Source organism: Chenopodium album, chromosome 13 (assembly GCF_948465745.1).
Source record: "Chenopodium album chromosome 13, dcCheAlbu1.1, whole genome shotgun sequence".
NCBI classification, from domain to species: Eukaryota; Viridiplantae; Streptophyta; class Magnoliopsida; order Caryophyllales; family Amaranthaceae; genus Chenopodium; species Chenopodium album.
In genome coordinates, this window is record NC_137846.1 from 592,018 (window position 1) to 608,588 (window position 16,571).

Below are 16,571 nucleotides of genomic sequence, written 5' to 3' on the forward strand. Positions count from 1 at the left end.
TGTGACCAATCAATGTGGTGTCTTTGATATGTCTTACCTTTGTTCATATTTAGGGGAAATAGAGATGATGAAGTACTCCATTGACATAAATGGTGCCTATTGCCCTTGAATTAGATTGGGAAAGATGTTACCATTCCATATGTACATTATTTTTGTATTTATATTTGTTGTTGACTTGTCGGACCCAGAAAAAAAATGTTTTAACAATATTTGATTGAAATCACATTTTTATATAACAATAATTTTTCTTAAATAGCTATGGATACCTATTAAATTACAATAAAATGCTACAATATTTCTATAAGACTATAGCTAGTTTAAGTTAATTTAATCACAATTTTAGTTTTATTTATATATACATATACACATTTTTGGTGGATATATATACATACACTTTGTAGATACATTAATTTTAAACACGCGTTATTTTGTTTTTTTTTTTTTTTTCCTTAAGTCCCAAACCATAAATTAATAAGTGGTAAAAATGTGGCAAATATTGATCAATGATATTAAAATTACTCCTACATAAATTGTGCAACATTTGTGTGAGGTACATCTATCATAAATCTAATTGTGCAACGAATAAAGTACTAATTTAGATATTTGAAAATAGATTTTTCTGTTCTTTTTCGAAATCGAGACAAGATTTTGAAATTTGCCGTATTAGGTATTCTTTTTGAGAGGAGAAAATATAGAATCCCAACAACAATTTTAAACTTAACCAACAATCATCATCAATTACTTTCCATGATTAGTATGCATTGAGAGGCGATAATCATCACTTTTTATCGTCACTCTGCATCAACTATTCCATTTTTTTTCTGGGAATTTGGAGAGATAATGGATTACAAAACAAAATCACAAATGACAGATCAATCAAAACCCAATTTTTTACCAGTAAAGACACCAAATTTATCTGTAATTTCAGATACCAGAAAATCCATGTTTTGTGTTTATGTTTTTATGTTAACATTCATTTTCTGCACTTTTTTCATTCTTTTCAACAACCCATCTTCTTCTTCTTTGAAATACATTGCTAATTTCAAAGACTTCTCTCATTTTTCTTCCTTTTTCACCCATTTCTTCCCCAATTCTTCTCCAAATTCTTCTTTTGTATTAGGAATAAATAATACTAATACTAATAATAGTAACAATCATATTGTCAATAATGTGTCATTATCATCATATAATTATCCTCCAAAAATTGGGGATGACTTGTATGAATCAATGTTAAATTGTGATTTATTTGATGGGAAATGGGTTAAAGATGATTCATACCCACTTTATTCACCTGGGTCTTGCCCACATATTGACGAGCCCTTCAATTGTTATCTCAATGGTAGGCCTGATAATGCCTATGAGAGGTATAGATGGCAGCCTCATGGGTGCAACATTCCTAGGTAATAATAATGCTGCACTTTTGTTTTATTTTCTTAATATTGTTGGGCATGAATTTGGACATATATGTGTTATTGATGTTAGGAACTTATATAAAATTTAATCTTTATACAATGTTACGCGGTACTCCCTCTGTTCCTTAAAGATACGATCAGTTGCATTGCGATTGAGTATGTGAATCCATGAGTATAGTCTCTATATTTCTTGCAGATGAAATTGTGTAATTTTGTTTAAGTGAGACTTATTTGAGATGATTTTATGTATTGTTATTATGGCAGATTAAATGGCACCCATATGTTGGAATTGTTGAGAGGGAAGCGTCTTGTTTATGTTGGTGATTCATTGAATAGGAATATGTGGGAATCACTTGTATGTATACTCAGAAATTCAGTGGAGAATAAAACCAGGGTATTTGAAGCCTCTGGAAGAGAAGAGTTTCGCACTGAGGGATCTTATGCCTTCATATTTGATGTATGATTAGTGATAATTCATTAAAAAGTTTTTTCATTCATTTCAGAGAGATGCTATGTTGTAAGGATTTAACACATCTGTAATTTGTTGTATGATTGTGTGTGAATTGTTAGGATTACAACTGTTCTGTGGAGTTCTTTAGGTCCCCATTCTTGGTTCGAGAATGGGAAATGCCTGACAAAAATGGAACAAAGAAGGATACACTGAGGCTTGATTTAGTTGAGAGGGAATCTGACAGATATAAGGATGCAGAATTTCTGATCTTCAACACTGGACATTGGTGGAGTCATGAGAAAACTCAAAAGGGGTAATATCCTGCTAGTTCAACTCGTATTTCATGCATTGTAATTTCCACTCCAGGATAGAAATTGATGGATAAAATAAAATTTTGTGCAGGGAGGGTTACTATCAAGAAGGTAGTCATGTCTATAGTCAATTAGAGGTCAATGAGGCTTTTCGACGAGCACTGACAACTTGGGGAAGATGGCTGGAGGCTATGGTTGACCCCATGAAAACACAAGTTTTCTTTAGGGGATATTCAAATTCTCACTTTGGGTAAGTTTGACAGCAGAAGTCTAACATACTTTCTACATAATGTAACAATTGCTGAATTTCAAATTAGCAGATTGTTTGGTGATTTGATTATTATTTTGTCACAAAGAAGCATAAGATGCCGAGAACTTTGATGTTTAAAAGAGAAATTCAAAATTGTCAGTCAGTAGCTGTGTCTGATCAAATATTGGTTGTTTATCATTTAGACATGAAAAGGATAGATTTGAGTTCTGCATTCTGAAGCTTGTTGTTGGTTCCTTTACTCTGTTTCATGCCTTTTGTAGTTTTGTTGTTAAGACTTTTGTTTCTTTTGCTCCAAAATTTTTTAGTTCTTGATCACTGCTGATAATCTCTCTATTAAATTGTCTGTAAGTTTCATGATTTGCAGAGGTGGAAGGTGGGATTCTGGTGGGACATGTGATAAGGAAATTGAGCCGATCAAGAACGAAACAGATCTACCAGAACAACCCCCCATGATCAAAGTAGTGGAGAATGTGATAAAGGGGATGAAAGTACCGGTTTTCTATCTTAACATCACGACACTGACTGATTACCGGAAAGATGCCCACCCTGCAGCTTATAGAACACAGGAGGAGAGGCTTTCACAGCCAAGATATCAAGACTGTGCTCATTGGTGCCTTCCTGGTGTTCCTGATACTTGGAATGGACTAGTGTATTCTCAAATCTTGATAAGAAATTACCAAAAGCAACATCAAGGATAACAGCAACAAGAGCAGTGCCGTTAAAAGACATGGGTAAATCATTAATGAGGTTTCTGTTTACTGCTTCAGTCACTACATGATAGTGTAGCTGGTATAATGAAATTTACTTTGCTCGGGATCAATTTAGGTTCTACTCTTATCATGTCTTTGAAGTTGGTTTAGTGAGCGTTTATATTTGAATGTCTGCAACTCCTCGTGGTTGATGAATGCATGCTGTCTCCTTGTTTTATTAACTCTCTTCCTCTTGCACAAAACTTAATTAATGTGGCATGCTTTTTAGTTGTGCTTGCTTTTGTTTGAAATCGTCTTCATTGGCTACTTTACTAGTTGTTAAGTTTAAGCTGATGTTGACTGGCCTACTAGTGCTGGGATTACCTTATTTATTTTGATTAGGAGGTGGGGTGGGATGGGAAGGGATAGACTTATATGTACCAGATGATTTTTAATAAGGGCTTCAATTTATAACTTGAATTTAGTTCTTAAGCTCTTGAATTGAGGACTTTGAAATTTTACTCTCTGACTATTCCTACATGATGCTTAATCATTTTGTTGATACATGATTATATGATATACAATGCTCGAGATTTAAAAGAGAGAATATTGGCTGTGCAGAAAAAAAGTTTGGCATTTGACATGGATAATGTAGTAAAAACTGAAAAGTTAGAAATATGATGAGCTCTCTTAACTGGTAGCCATTTTGCTTCCGTTTCATCTTAAGGATAAATGATTAGTATTTTACTTGGCTTTCTTAAGTCAGAATTTTCTACTAGCACCTTGTAATTTCTGTCCAATTTATGTATATCTGAAGGCCGGAGTGATGGATGTAGAACTTCTCAAGGGAGCCCACAGGACACAACCAAAGATGATGAAATTTTGGATTACTGCAGCAATGTGGGTAAGTCTTATCCACCCTTGTCTACTACATTATATGGAGTAATTAGTAAAGAGTACATTTTTTTCACCAAAAAAAAAAAAAGTACAGAGTACATTTTTAAGCAAGATATAAGGATGAAAGATAGACAAGCAGAGTACAGGCTGAAATAGAAACTTCAACAGCCCTCATTTCCTCGGCCCTCTCATTGGCCTTGTTTAGTAGTCATTGTTTCTTGGGATTGATAGATATAGCTCTTTCCATACAATTGTTTTGGTGCTATATCAATCAATCAATCAATCAATCAAAGCCTTAATCCCAAAAGTGGGGTCGGCTAACATGAACCAAATATGATTATTCCGTGTAGTCATCAACATAAATTTTTCTCCTCCATCCCTTACGATCCAAAACTTCATCCTCACGTAAATCCATGCACTTCATATCCTTCCTCACTCCTTCCAACCAAGTCATTTTTGGTCTCCCTCTTCCTCGTTTAATCCCACCATGATCCCACTCTTCCACTCTTCGCACCGGTGCACCCACGGGTCTCCGTCTTACATGTCCAAACCAACGCAGACGATTTTCCCTTAATTTATCTGCAATGTCTGCCACACCTACTTTCTTGCGAATAACCTCATTTCTGATTCTATCTCTTAAAGTGTTTCCACACATCCACCTTAACATGCGCATTTCCGTAACCTCCATCTTTTTAATATGCTCTTTCTTAGAAGCCCAACATTCTGTACCATAGAGCAACACTGGTCTTATGGCAGTCCTGTAGAATTTTCCCTTCAACTGTAGGGGAATGCTGCGGTCGCATAACACTCCCGTGGCCGCTCTCCATTTAAGCCACCCTGACTTAATTCTGTGGGTTACGTCTTGATCAATGTCACCATTCTTCTGGATGATCGACCCAAGATACTTAAAACATTCACTCATGGTCAAATCCTTTCCATCCAAACTCACCACTTCATTGCTTGTCCCCCTCTGAGTGCCAAAACGACATACCAAATATTCAGTCTTACTCCGACTTAGCTTAAACCCTCTAGATTCCAACCTTTGCCTCCATTGCTCCAACTTAACATTAAGCCCATCCTTAGTCTCATCCACCAAAACGATATCATCCGCGAACAACATACACCATGGAACCTCATCTTGAATTGGTCTAGTTAATTCATCTAGAACCGTTGCAAAAAGAAAAGGGCTTAATGCAGACCCTTGATGCAATCCGATTGTAATAGGGAAATCTTTTGTCAACCCTCCGCATGTCCTCACATTTGTTGACACATCCCGATACATATCCTTAACTAGGTCTACATACCTTCGTGGGATACCTTTCTTCAACATTGCCCACCAAAGTATCTCTCTTGGCACCTTGTCATATGCCTTCTCTAAATCAATACAGACCATATGAAGATCTTTCTTCTTTACCCTATAAAACTCCATCATTTGTCTTATCAAATGGATTGCCTCCATAGTAGATCTCCCAGACATAAAACCAAATTGGTTATCTGAAATGCTTGTGTATGCCCTCAACCTTTGTTCAATCACCCTTTCCCACAGCTTCATAGTGTGGCTCATAAGCTTAATTCCTCGGTAGTTAGAACAATCTTGAGCGTCTCCTTTGTTTTTATAAACCGGGACCAAGGTGCTCTTCCTCCAATCTTGTGGGATCCTTGTAGCCGTCCATATCTTGTTGAAAAGGTTTGTTAACCAATCAATACCAATCTTACCCAAACACCTCCACACCTCTATCGGTACCCCATCAGGGCCAACCGCCTTCTTAGGTTTCAACTTCCTCAGTGCAATCTCCACCTCTACTCTCCTAATCCTTCGCACATACTCCATGTTGATTTCTTCATCACTCACAGAGGTATCTCCTATCACAACTCCATTACTTCCATTAAATAATTCATCGAAGTACCCCTTCCACCTGTCCTTGATGTCCTCCTCTTGCACTAGGACCATTTGGTTCTTATCTTTGACACACTTCACCATGCCAATATCCTTCCTTGCCTCTTGTCTTCTCTTTGCCATCTTATAAATGATCCTTTCTCCCTCCTTGGAATCAAGTTTTTCATAAACCTCCTGATATGCCTTTTCTTTCGCTTGACGAACAGCTGCCTTTGCCTTACTCTTAGCCTCCTTATACGCTGCAAAGGTTTCATCACTCCTACATTTTCCTAAGGCTTGATAGCATTCCCTTTTTTGCTTAATTACTGCTTTCACCTCTTCATTCCACCACGAAGTATCTCTCTGTATCGAAGTTCTTCCCCTTACTTCCCCTAAAACCTCTTTGGCCACTCTTAGGAAACAGTTCTTCATTCGTAACCAAGTCATGTCCGGATCCACCTCTCCATCCCAATCCGCTTCTTCAATTACCTTTTCTGTAAAAACCTTAGCCTTTGCATCCCTTAGGGTCCACCATCTTATCCTCGGTTCTTCTTGTCTAACTTTTTTCTTCGCCTTCTCTTTCAGACGAATAGTCATTACCAATAGCCGGTGTTGGGTGACCACACTTTCCCCTGGGATAACCTTACAGTTTAGGTAACTTTGTCTATCTATGCTCCTTGTGAGCAGGAAGTCTATTTGAGTTGCATTTGCTCCACTCCGAAAAGTTATCAAGTGTGAATCCCTCTTCTTAAACCAAGTATTAGCCAAAATTAAATCATATGATTGGGCAAAATCCATAATAGCTTCACCACCGGCGTCCCTCTGCCCATACCCAAAGCCTCCATGGACACTCCCATAGCCATCTCGGCTCGCCCCAACGTGCCCATTTAGATCCCCTCCAATATATAACTTCTCTGAGTGGTGGACACCCTGTACCACCTCGTCTAGATCCTCCCAAAATTGTCGTTTCTCTTCCGCATCTAAACCCACTTGGGGAGCATAAGCACTGATAACATTCACAATCTCCTTGCCACATAGCAACTTCAGCCTTATCAACCTATCGTTCTTCCGATAGACCTCGATCACCTCTTTTGCCAACCTCTCATCGAGAACCACACCAACTCCGTTCCTAGCTCCACCATTCCTTGTCCTGTGGCTCGTTTCTTGCCCAACATACCATACCTTATACCCCAAAACCAAGCCTCGAACTCCTTCTCCTGTCCATCTTGTCTCTTGGAGGCACATGATGTTCACGCGTCGTCTCTTCATTACTTCTACCACTTCTGCTGATTTTCCCGTAAGAGACCCCACATTCCAAGAACCAATCCGCAAACTAAATTCCTTTCTCCCACGCTCCCTCCTGGTCCCAACTCCAGGCCCTTGCTCATTTGACACCACACTCGGGCAATGTGGCGCGTCGCTTCTGGGCGACGACCTAGCAACCCTTGCATACTTATCACTGCACCCGGGTCTGGGAAGTGCAGCGCGTCGCTCAGTAGGGAACGCCCCAATGGCACGCCCTTGCTCATTTGACACCACACTCGGGCAATGTGGCGCGTCGCTTCTGGGCGACGACCTAGCAACCCTTGCATACTTATCACTACACCCGGGTCTAGGAAGTGCAGCGCGTCGCTGAGTAGGGAACGCCCCCACGAAAATATCTGTTTGGCTCATGTCATTGGATGTGACGAAGTTTTATACTGGCTGTCACTGGCCTACCGTAACCCTCCTCCTTTATCCAGGCTTGGGACTGGCAGCGGCCTACCGTAACCCTCCTCCTTTATCCAGGCTTGGTGCTATATCTTGTACCAAAATGAACATGATCTTGTACATGGTCAGAAAAAATCTTGCAATCTTTGGTAGGTTTGTTTCTGTAATTCAACTTTATATTTTAAGGTTTTTGTAATACAATTGTTAAGGCAATTTCTTCTTTATATGGGATTTAGTATATTGAATTATGCTAGTGTTAATGTTATCTTTTTAACCATTGTTGATCAGCGCCATCTCTGAGATTCTAAGAACTATGCAAGTTCATCAAACCATTTATTTATTGCTATTGCTTCATCTAAAATACAAACTTTCAATGCTGCACTATGCAAAATACAGACTTCATCTACATATACTACTATTAAGTCTATAACACCATAGGATTGTTAAATCTGATATCGGTATCTTAGGCTGCCAACTAGAATTCAGGTTCATAACACAAATTTTACTCATTTGAGCATAATTATGAGTTGATGACCCTGCAATTGGTTCGAATCTGGCCACTTGACCCTGTTAGTGGATTTATGTTTCCCATATTAATCATGGAGTTGATGAAGTCACTAAAAAAGAGGTTCTGATCATTGCTGTAGCTCTCGACGATGCTCTTGGTCGTTGAATTAGCCAGATTGCTGGAATACAACTCTTGGTCTGATAGGAGAATGCCCTTATTGTTTAGCAAATTTTTGAAGTAATGGTTGTCAAATAAGTCTGTTGAGTTCTGGTCGAGAGCAGTTGTCTTGTTCCCATCACCATTGACTGGGCACAAACTCTGCAGCTGTGATACTAGGCTAGCGTCCATGGTGCTGTCTGGAGCTCCGGTATTAGAAAAATTGAACAACCTTGAACTGAAAGTAGCACATCTTGCCAATCCTATTGTATGAGCACCTGCAGTAAAACCGTCAGTACCATTAGTATTTAGGAGATTCAAAAGGTAATCTTGTCAGAACTCTTGTAAGTATGATAATATGTATACCTTGTAAGGCCACAACGTCAGTTAAGTTAAGGCCTTGATCACCAAACTTAGAAATGACGTTGTCTAGGGGATCAAACGGAGATGGAAGGTTTGAGTTTGCTCCGGTCTGGTTGGCCACCATTCCATCTCTCCTTCCTAGCAATACTTTATATGAATGCAGTCCACTCTGCAACATTAAATTATTAGTCAAGTACATACGTAACCAAGACTAATGAATTGCGGGCGCCTAGTCACCTACTGCTATTTTGTTCATTTTCATCTGTGATTTTTCTAGATGCACGACAATATGACATACCAATACTATTGAATCGCGGGCAGCTATTGCTAGTATATCAGCACAGGACACAACTCCACTGCATGAACTCTCCACTGCACTTTTGATCTTGTCCACAACGTCAAACCCTCTTAGAGAATTCTGGTTAGGAAGAGCGAGCTTTTCACTGTCGCTTCCATCCAAAAGAACAGACCCATCACAACCCTATTCACAAAACCATAAGGTATTGTTGTTAGAGAAGAAAATCTGTATACAAGTACGTATATGATTATTCTATACGTACAACTAAAACTTTTCTGGCCTGCACAGTCCGGTTTGGCTCATGATCAGCTCAATCTCAATAATATGTACAACTAGAACTCCTGCAGTATAAGTATTTCATGCATGCATTGGAAGAGATTAAAGCTGTTTGAGAGGAAAACTTACATTGACAAAGCAGTCATGGAAGTGAAGTCGAAGCAAAGAAGCTCCCATCCTCATTTCATTCATAATAGCAATTTGAACCTGTTTTCTTACAATCTGAAAGAGATTAGGGCATGTTTTTTCATAAAAATTAGCTGTTAGCTGGCATTTCACATCCACAATGTTGAACACCAACAAAGTTAGTAGCAAAATGACACTTTTTATGCCTTTTGAACTCTTCATACTTAGTGGTAGTATATTAACAAGCTCAAATAATAACTAAGCCAAGGGTTCTAGTTTGTAATGAGAGATGATTATAGTGAAGATAATGAACTCTAAGTTGCATAACTTAATCATGTTTGGAGCTCTATTTATAACTAATGGGATTCCGGGTAACGGGTAATTAATGTTATTAAACTATATCCACTTAACTTAAATTAAAGGTTGAATTTATACGTACGTAACATTATTTTAGGATGATCAGAAAAAGTTGTTGCCTTTATGATACAGTCCTAGTTTATTATCAAAATTCTCAATGTCACTACTTGAATTAAGTGACAAGGATATGTATATGATGATTAACATGCATAAACTTGATAATAGTAAGAGTCTCCAAGTAGAGTTTTGACACATCAACAATTGAAACTTAAGGCAATGTGACACTTAATTCTGAACAGAGAAAGTTGCGTAGAAATGTAAAATGCTTTATAGTATGTATGGTGCTTTGACGTATGGCGGCTGTAGCACATTCAATTGTTATAATCTTGCACTAAAACACTTATAACATAATCAATTAACTAATACCCCTCTTCATGCAGAAGTTCATATCAGTTTCTCTGGGCAGAGTAAGTAGAGAAATTAAGTAGTGGGATCAAACTCATCGCATTTTACTGGTAGTGTACTAATTTCATTTAAATGCATCTTGTATATTTATTAATTACTTGTATTGAAAATGAGTTTAAAATGATTTTAAGGTCACCATGTCATCATCTTATAGGTTGGTCTACCACATTTGCCTTAAGCAACCACATTTTGCCTTGTGGATGAGAACAATAGGGCACCATATTTGAACTTCGATTGTATAATAAATGCAAAACTATATATTAACAAAAAAGTACCTTTTTAATAGTTAGCTCAAAACCACTTATGGGCGGAAATATTTCTTTTGGTGTATAATTGTTTTATCTTCCACAAGCTTAATCGACAATTTTAATAGTTTGTAATACTTTATTTTGAATAAGCATATGTATTTCACAAGCTTAATTGACAAAGTTAGAGTAATTGTAACATTTTGAGGAGCTAGATTATTATACTTTACAACCATACAAGATGAGGATATCCGAAACTAGGATTTAACATAAGCAATGTCTATTTCCACTATAATTATTAAGCTAAGTGAATAGTTAAACACTTAAACACCGCAATAAATTTACTTTACACCTTCAATCCTTCTAAATACTTTCATACTCTGTACAATTAACCTTTCTTTTGTTAGGTTTTAAAAGGATAAAGGGTCGAAAATTATTCCAATAGAAGCTAATTGATTTTGAAACTTGGTTTTGCTACAATACTCCCTACATGTATGATTGAAGTGATGATACACGTACCATTTCTTTGTCCAATGTCAATGTCATTCAATTCAAAGTTGATACACAATCACAGAGACCAAACTCTAAGTTGCTAATTAAGATTATATTAGTTTCGCAAAAAGCTAAAATACTTTTAAGTTGTAAGCAAGCATTATAATTCAGGATTAAGGTCAACTTGTGCATATATACTCTAAATTATTCGATTCAAATTTGTCCTATTTTTTAGATTGAATCTTGGTTAAGTGCTTTCTTGCCTACAAATTTTTTTGTTTGTTCTGTCATATTGCATGTTCTAGCTTTTCTCATGAATTATATATTTCAGTGGCAATCAAAGAGATAAGCACTGTTAAGACCCTCAAAGAAGCACTTTTGGTTTTTGAAAAAGTCTAATTTGGCAAGCCAATTAAAGGGTTCAAGTTGTTACAGACAATGTTCATGTAACATCGCACCTATGTTACTTGGACTCTTCATTTACCTCAAGTACCCGTGTTGGATCCTCGATACTCGAATACAGATATAACACTTGGTCACTTCATTTTAATTCAAAATTGTAGATTTTTTTTCACAAAAATACTGAATCGGAAACTTGGACATGTACCCGTGTCTGACATGAGTACCCTAGTTCGAGTAACAAAACATTTCACGATCAACAAGAAATGCATGCATTGGACGACTGTTATAGATTGTTCTTTTATAAAAGTATACGGAGTTGACAGTTATAGTATGTCCATTTATAAAATTATGTCATATTTTTAATGATACAGAGACAACAATTTCCAACCAGAGTGAGTTGTATATTGTCAAAACAGCTACTTATGACCACATGGCCAATAAATGAACATGAATTTTATTCACTGTTCTTAAGGATTATAGACAAGAAGGAAGTCTAGTGAATTTACAATTAGAGCATATCTAAAAATTGTGGCTTATTAGAACCTGTGACACGCCTACAGACGAACGTGAACAAACATAATCTTATTGTATCCTCGCGTGATTCTGATCCTCTCATCTGCATACCTGTTAAATTTTATTAGGAGGAAAAATCTGTTACAAAAATGTGTTTGGAGATCATCAGCAAATTGAAAAAACAGTTGATAGATATCTCACAGAAGCTCCAGGTTGAATCTGGTTTCCATATTAACCGGAAGTCCAAATGAACCAAATATGATCGCTGGATCATCCATTTTGACATCATATATTTTACTCTCAGTTTTCCTGTAAGTAACACCAAAAGTGTGTTAGAATCACAGGTCTGGAGAAATGTACACAAGATTACAGTAGCATGAAAGCATTATGTTGTGTGGAGATTTATGTTACAAAGTCCATAAAAAACGTTTGCATCTTTCCTTTGCTTAAATTTAATTGCAAGTTACTCTACACAGATAACAAGACATACTGAAATGTGCCAGTCATGGAGAATCTGAAGCCAAGTACTATGTCAACCAAAAACTTCATTTGTCCATCTTTCTTGATTATCTGAAAATAGGAAAAAATGAATGTCAGAATTATTCTACTTCAAAGTATAGATATACCACTACTTGCTGCAAATTTACCTGTGAACCCATGAGACCGTTAGCTGCATTCTCCAACCAGCTGTCTGTCTCCACCTGCCCCAGAAAAGAAAAGTTTAACTTCAATATCAATCAATTAATCAATCAGAGCCTTAATCCCATAAGTTTTAACTTCAATAGAAGAATATAAATGTAAATTCAGATTTCTCATGTGGAGTGTTATGATTAGGGAAGAGAAAAATATTAGTCTTTCAAGAATAGAATAACCATCATTCACAAATGAACCACATAACTTCATCACACTAAACTAAGTTAATTCATCTCCATCATTGCAAGGTTGAATTCTTCTGGCCTTCATGAATAATGGTGACCAGCAAGCAAAATATGCGATATTTTATGCATATTATGGACATATGAGTGATAAAAAAAAAATAATAATAATAAAATAAAATAAATACAGGAGATTCTGACATGTATCATACCTGAGAGCTCCATATCATCTTCCATTCCCCCTCAAGAAGCTGAGGTTCACCATCCTTACCTTGAGCTGTGGAAATTAGCTTATCAATTGCCTGCAACATTTGCAAGCAAACGTAATGGATACAAACATGAAAAACAAATAAAGTAATATTTATTATTCACACCTTCTCTCTTAAAAACGTCACAGAAAACTTACCTCTGTCACTCCAATTCCAGTAGAAATCGCAGAAAGCAACTCTTGCCTAGGTTCAGTTTCCTTCTGGAGCACAAAAGTGGTGCCCTGCACTACAGAACAGTGATAGAGGTCCTTAGGTTCATTTTTCAATGTTAAGCATGTAATAACTATAAATGTCACTACTATGATATTAGATAAATATATACAAGTATATGCCTTACAACCATAAATTTTTTTTTGTACAGAGTATGCATGCTAAAGCTACATACCTTATTCCCCCTTGAAATACGTAAGTTTCCAGAATCTGACAAATATGTCGTATCCAGCCAACCCTTTGCTTCATCTCCCAGAAGTCTGAATGGAACTGGATAAGGTACCTTAAATGGTAGGAATTTCAAAGAAAAGGCTGCCCTGTCAAACTGGAAAAGAATTCGTTTTCCATCCCTGACAGATGCCACAGCCTGTAGAACGAGGAAATAATCATGTATTGATTCAGTAATTAATGGAAAGGGAGAGGGATTGTGATTGAACTGATGAACCTGGAAAAAAGCTATACAACAATTTTGAAAGCTAGTTTATTCTGAGTGCCTTATTATAGGAACTACAAAACTACCTAAGCAGTTCGTGCTGGAAATGGGCATAACTTACCTCTACTTTTAGCTCGCCAACAGCATCAGAAAATTTCACAATATTTGACACTCGTGGATCATTTGTTCGTAGATATACCTCTTGGAATACACTGAAGAAATCAACTCCTACAAATGTTCTCTGTCATGGAAATACACAATCAAATTTGGATAAGTAGAAAAGCTTATAGGAGGAAAATTATCAAATGGCACCAGTAGAGATCTGGGTGAAATTAAGGATCGATAATCTCTGGCCAACCAAAAAAAATAGACTGAACAAAAGATAAGATATTTATCCACATGTCAAGGAAAAAACTTTGCACCATTTACTTAACTATCCATTTATCAAAGGAAACATCACCTTCTACCTTTAACATGTTAAGAAAAACTGAGGATACAAAGTTACTCCATACTATTTAGGAAAGCGTGAGGTTTATATTCTGACTCATTACGATGGAATGCACAAAATCTACTCAGGTACAATAGCAATATTCGACATCAATCATCACCCAAAAACTTTTGAGTGAAAGTAATAGAATTCCAATCAAAGCATAAATAGATGTAAAGGAGCACAAGATTGTTATTGACCTGAATTGGAGAGGCAGTTCCTGGCCTTGTAGTGAACATCAATCGCCACTTACCTTCTATCAAACTAGAGCTTGTCTGAAAAATCGAAAGTATAAATCAAGCCAGAGGCATTGGAGCCATGACTCGAGTTAAAAAGGACACGATCAAACTCCAATTCTCATAAGAGAAAAGATCTAAGAACATCGAGCAAACAACTTCTTCTAGCTCTTTTCAAGACAAGATATGATGAATACAATCACTTATTTTGCAAACTAACCTACAATCCTACCAATTTTCTTCAACAAATATCTAAAATCAACCAGCAATCTCACCAAACCTTTTGATAGGCACGACCAAACTCCAATCCAACTCAAAGTAGTATTAGCTAGGAACTCAAAGCTCAAATACCTATATTCATATATGTTACTACTCATTGATTTTTTCCCCTAAGTTCTACTTATTTCGAGACTAATAAGTTCAAATAAGTTAATTTCAAGATAAATAAGGGTTAATCTACAACCAAAATAGTTCTTATACGTCAGATAAGTTCATTTAAGTTCAAAATATTAGACGAAATAGACAAGTAAAAATCAAGTGAATAAAGCGGCATCCTAAAACTAAGGTTACACAAAAGCTCTAAAGTCACCTAATTCTTAATACGAGTAGGGTACACAAATCGGGTTTGGGAACACAATTCGCTACCTAATAAATTAGTTAAATTACTCCAAACATGTTAATTATGATATACACAAATAACTAACCGGATCAGGAACACCTTTAACATCTTCCAGAACTTGAACCGCTCGTTCCACTTCCTGAATAATCACAATAACTAGAGATTAAACACAATTAATTACGTAGTACTATAAGAACATTTCAAATAATTAATTTTATTAGAAAAAAAAAAAGAAAAAAAAAAGAGAGAGATAATACTTTGAGCTGTTGAGGAGAAGCAGCGCGACCTCGTCCTTGGATGCCAATAAGAGCATCAACAAGCCTAATCTCATCCCGGGTGAAATTACTAAAAAGCCCTTGTTCTTCAGTTTCATTTGTAAGAGATGATGATGATGATGAATAAATGCGAAAATTGGGGGTTTTACGAATGGAATTGAAAGCGATTGCATTGTTAGGGTTTCGATTTGATGAGGAAGAAGAAAATGGTGGAAATTGGGTTAATCGAAACCCTAACCCTAGAGCTGCGATTTCTGTAGTCGCCATTGTTGTAACAGTGGAGAGAGAATCTTCAAACTGACTCACCGAGTGAGGTTGGTTGGTTGTTTTTTCCGTTGTTTTGTGGAGGGAAATGAAGATGGTGGAAGATTGTTTTATTCTTGCCAGGTGGCTTGTCATGAGTCAGACATGTCAGCACACACTTATCCTACTCGTATTTTGGAATATTTAATTACTTATAGACTATAGTTCTAAACTTCTAATGGTCTCTTCCCGTAATCACAAATTGGAGATATTAATAGTTCACACGCAATTGTAGACTATAAAAAGTTAAATGGACTCAAATGGAAAGTCAAAATCATAAATTATCATACTCCGTATTTGAAATACTCGGTATAAAAAATAAAATTGGTTGGCATAACCCGAAAAATTAATGAGCATAAAATGGTGGTAAAGTCGAGAAAAACTGTGTAGATGGCGGCCCAATGTGTTGAATGGGCTAGTAAGATCAATGTGTAAACCAAGATTGACAGATTTAATCCTTAGATAAGCTCGTATACACAGAAATGGTATTATGATATCGTTTATTACAGATGAATAAGAATAACAAATATACAATGACCTGATCAACTCGTTACACATGAGTTGAGTGACTACTAATCGACTATACTTGCAAGTGCTGATCCCACGGTGTAGCAGAGGACAAACTGCTCTGCAATAGAGGCCATAGAGCCCAGCTCCCTTGCCAGGCATTTTTTGTTGCACAATAGAAACTTAACATTAAGCATCCATGCTGTAAGTCCACAATAACTGAACAAGAAAATCTTCGTGTTACCCACTTTTATCTCAGCAATTGCAAACTTAATATCAAAAACCATAACCTGATTTCTGGAGCTGAGCTCATTTGAAAGAGTAACCATCTCAAGATTGCATCTATTAAACAACTCGTCTGCAACATCTATTTACATATTAGTAGTCTGCTTCTGTAGTAACAATGCGTTGAAAGACATGACACAAATACTTGTACATTTAGATAGCAAGAGCAACAATTGTTGAACCGTATTCTATCCCTTACACCACACTATCAGCACCACTGACCCTAAAGTATTGCTCAAAAAGAATGAATGAGC

The 16,571-nt window shown here is 36.7% G+C and overlaps 3 protein-coding genes across 3 annotated transcripts; 1 reads left to right on the forward strand and 2 right to left on the reverse strand.

Moving 5' to 3' along the window:
* Nucleotides 1–864: 864 nt before the first annotated feature.
* Nucleotides 865–4,169, forward strand: LOC145577031 (protein trichome birefringence-like). Its single transcript, XM_081634723.1, has 6 exons — nucleotides 865–1,400; nucleotides 1,677–1,869; nucleotides 1,983–2,176; nucleotides 2,266–2,424; nucleotides 2,810–3,176; nucleotides 3,952–4,169. Exons 1-5 carry the CDS (start codon nucleotides 865–867, stop codon nucleotides 3,141–3,143), a joined length of 1,416 nt encoding a protein of 471 aa, XP_081490849.1. The 3' UTR covers nucleotides 3,144–3,176; nucleotides 3,952–4,169.
* A 3,920-nt stretch (nucleotides 4,170–8,089) lies between these two features.
* On the reverse strand, nucleotides 8,090–9,584 carry LOC145575838 (peroxidase N-like). Its single transcript, XM_081633632.1, has 4 exons — nucleotides 9,348–9,584; nucleotides 8,943–9,125; nucleotides 8,648–8,813; nucleotides 8,090–8,559 (listed from the first exon to the last, which is right to left on the reverse strand). Exons 1-4 carry the CDS (start codon nucleotides 9,564–9,566, stop codon nucleotides 8,138–8,140), a joined length of 990 nt encoding a protein of 329 aa, XP_081489758.1. The 5' UTR covers nucleotides 9,567–9,584; the 3' UTR covers nucleotides 8,090–8,137.
* A 2,037-nt stretch (nucleotides 9,585–11,621) lies between these two features.
* On the reverse strand, nucleotides 11,622–15,553 carry LOC145574136 (putative plastid-lipid-associated protein 12, chloroplastic). Its single transcript, XM_081631876.1, has 11 exons — nucleotides 15,205–15,553; nucleotides 15,033–15,086; nucleotides 14,293–14,367; nucleotides 13,727–13,846; nucleotides 13,348–13,539; nucleotides 13,100–13,183; nucleotides 12,906–12,995; nucleotides 12,466–12,519; nucleotides 12,309–12,388; nucleotides 12,020–12,127; nucleotides 11,622–11,929 (listed from the first exon to the last, which is right to left on the reverse strand). Exons 1-11 carry the CDS (start codon nucleotides 15,487–15,489, stop codon nucleotides 11,860–11,862), a joined length of 1,212 nt encoding a protein of 403 aa, XP_081488002.1. The 5' UTR covers nucleotides 15,490–15,553; the 3' UTR covers nucleotides 11,622–11,859.
* Nucleotides 15,554–16,571: the final 1,018 nt, after the last annotated feature.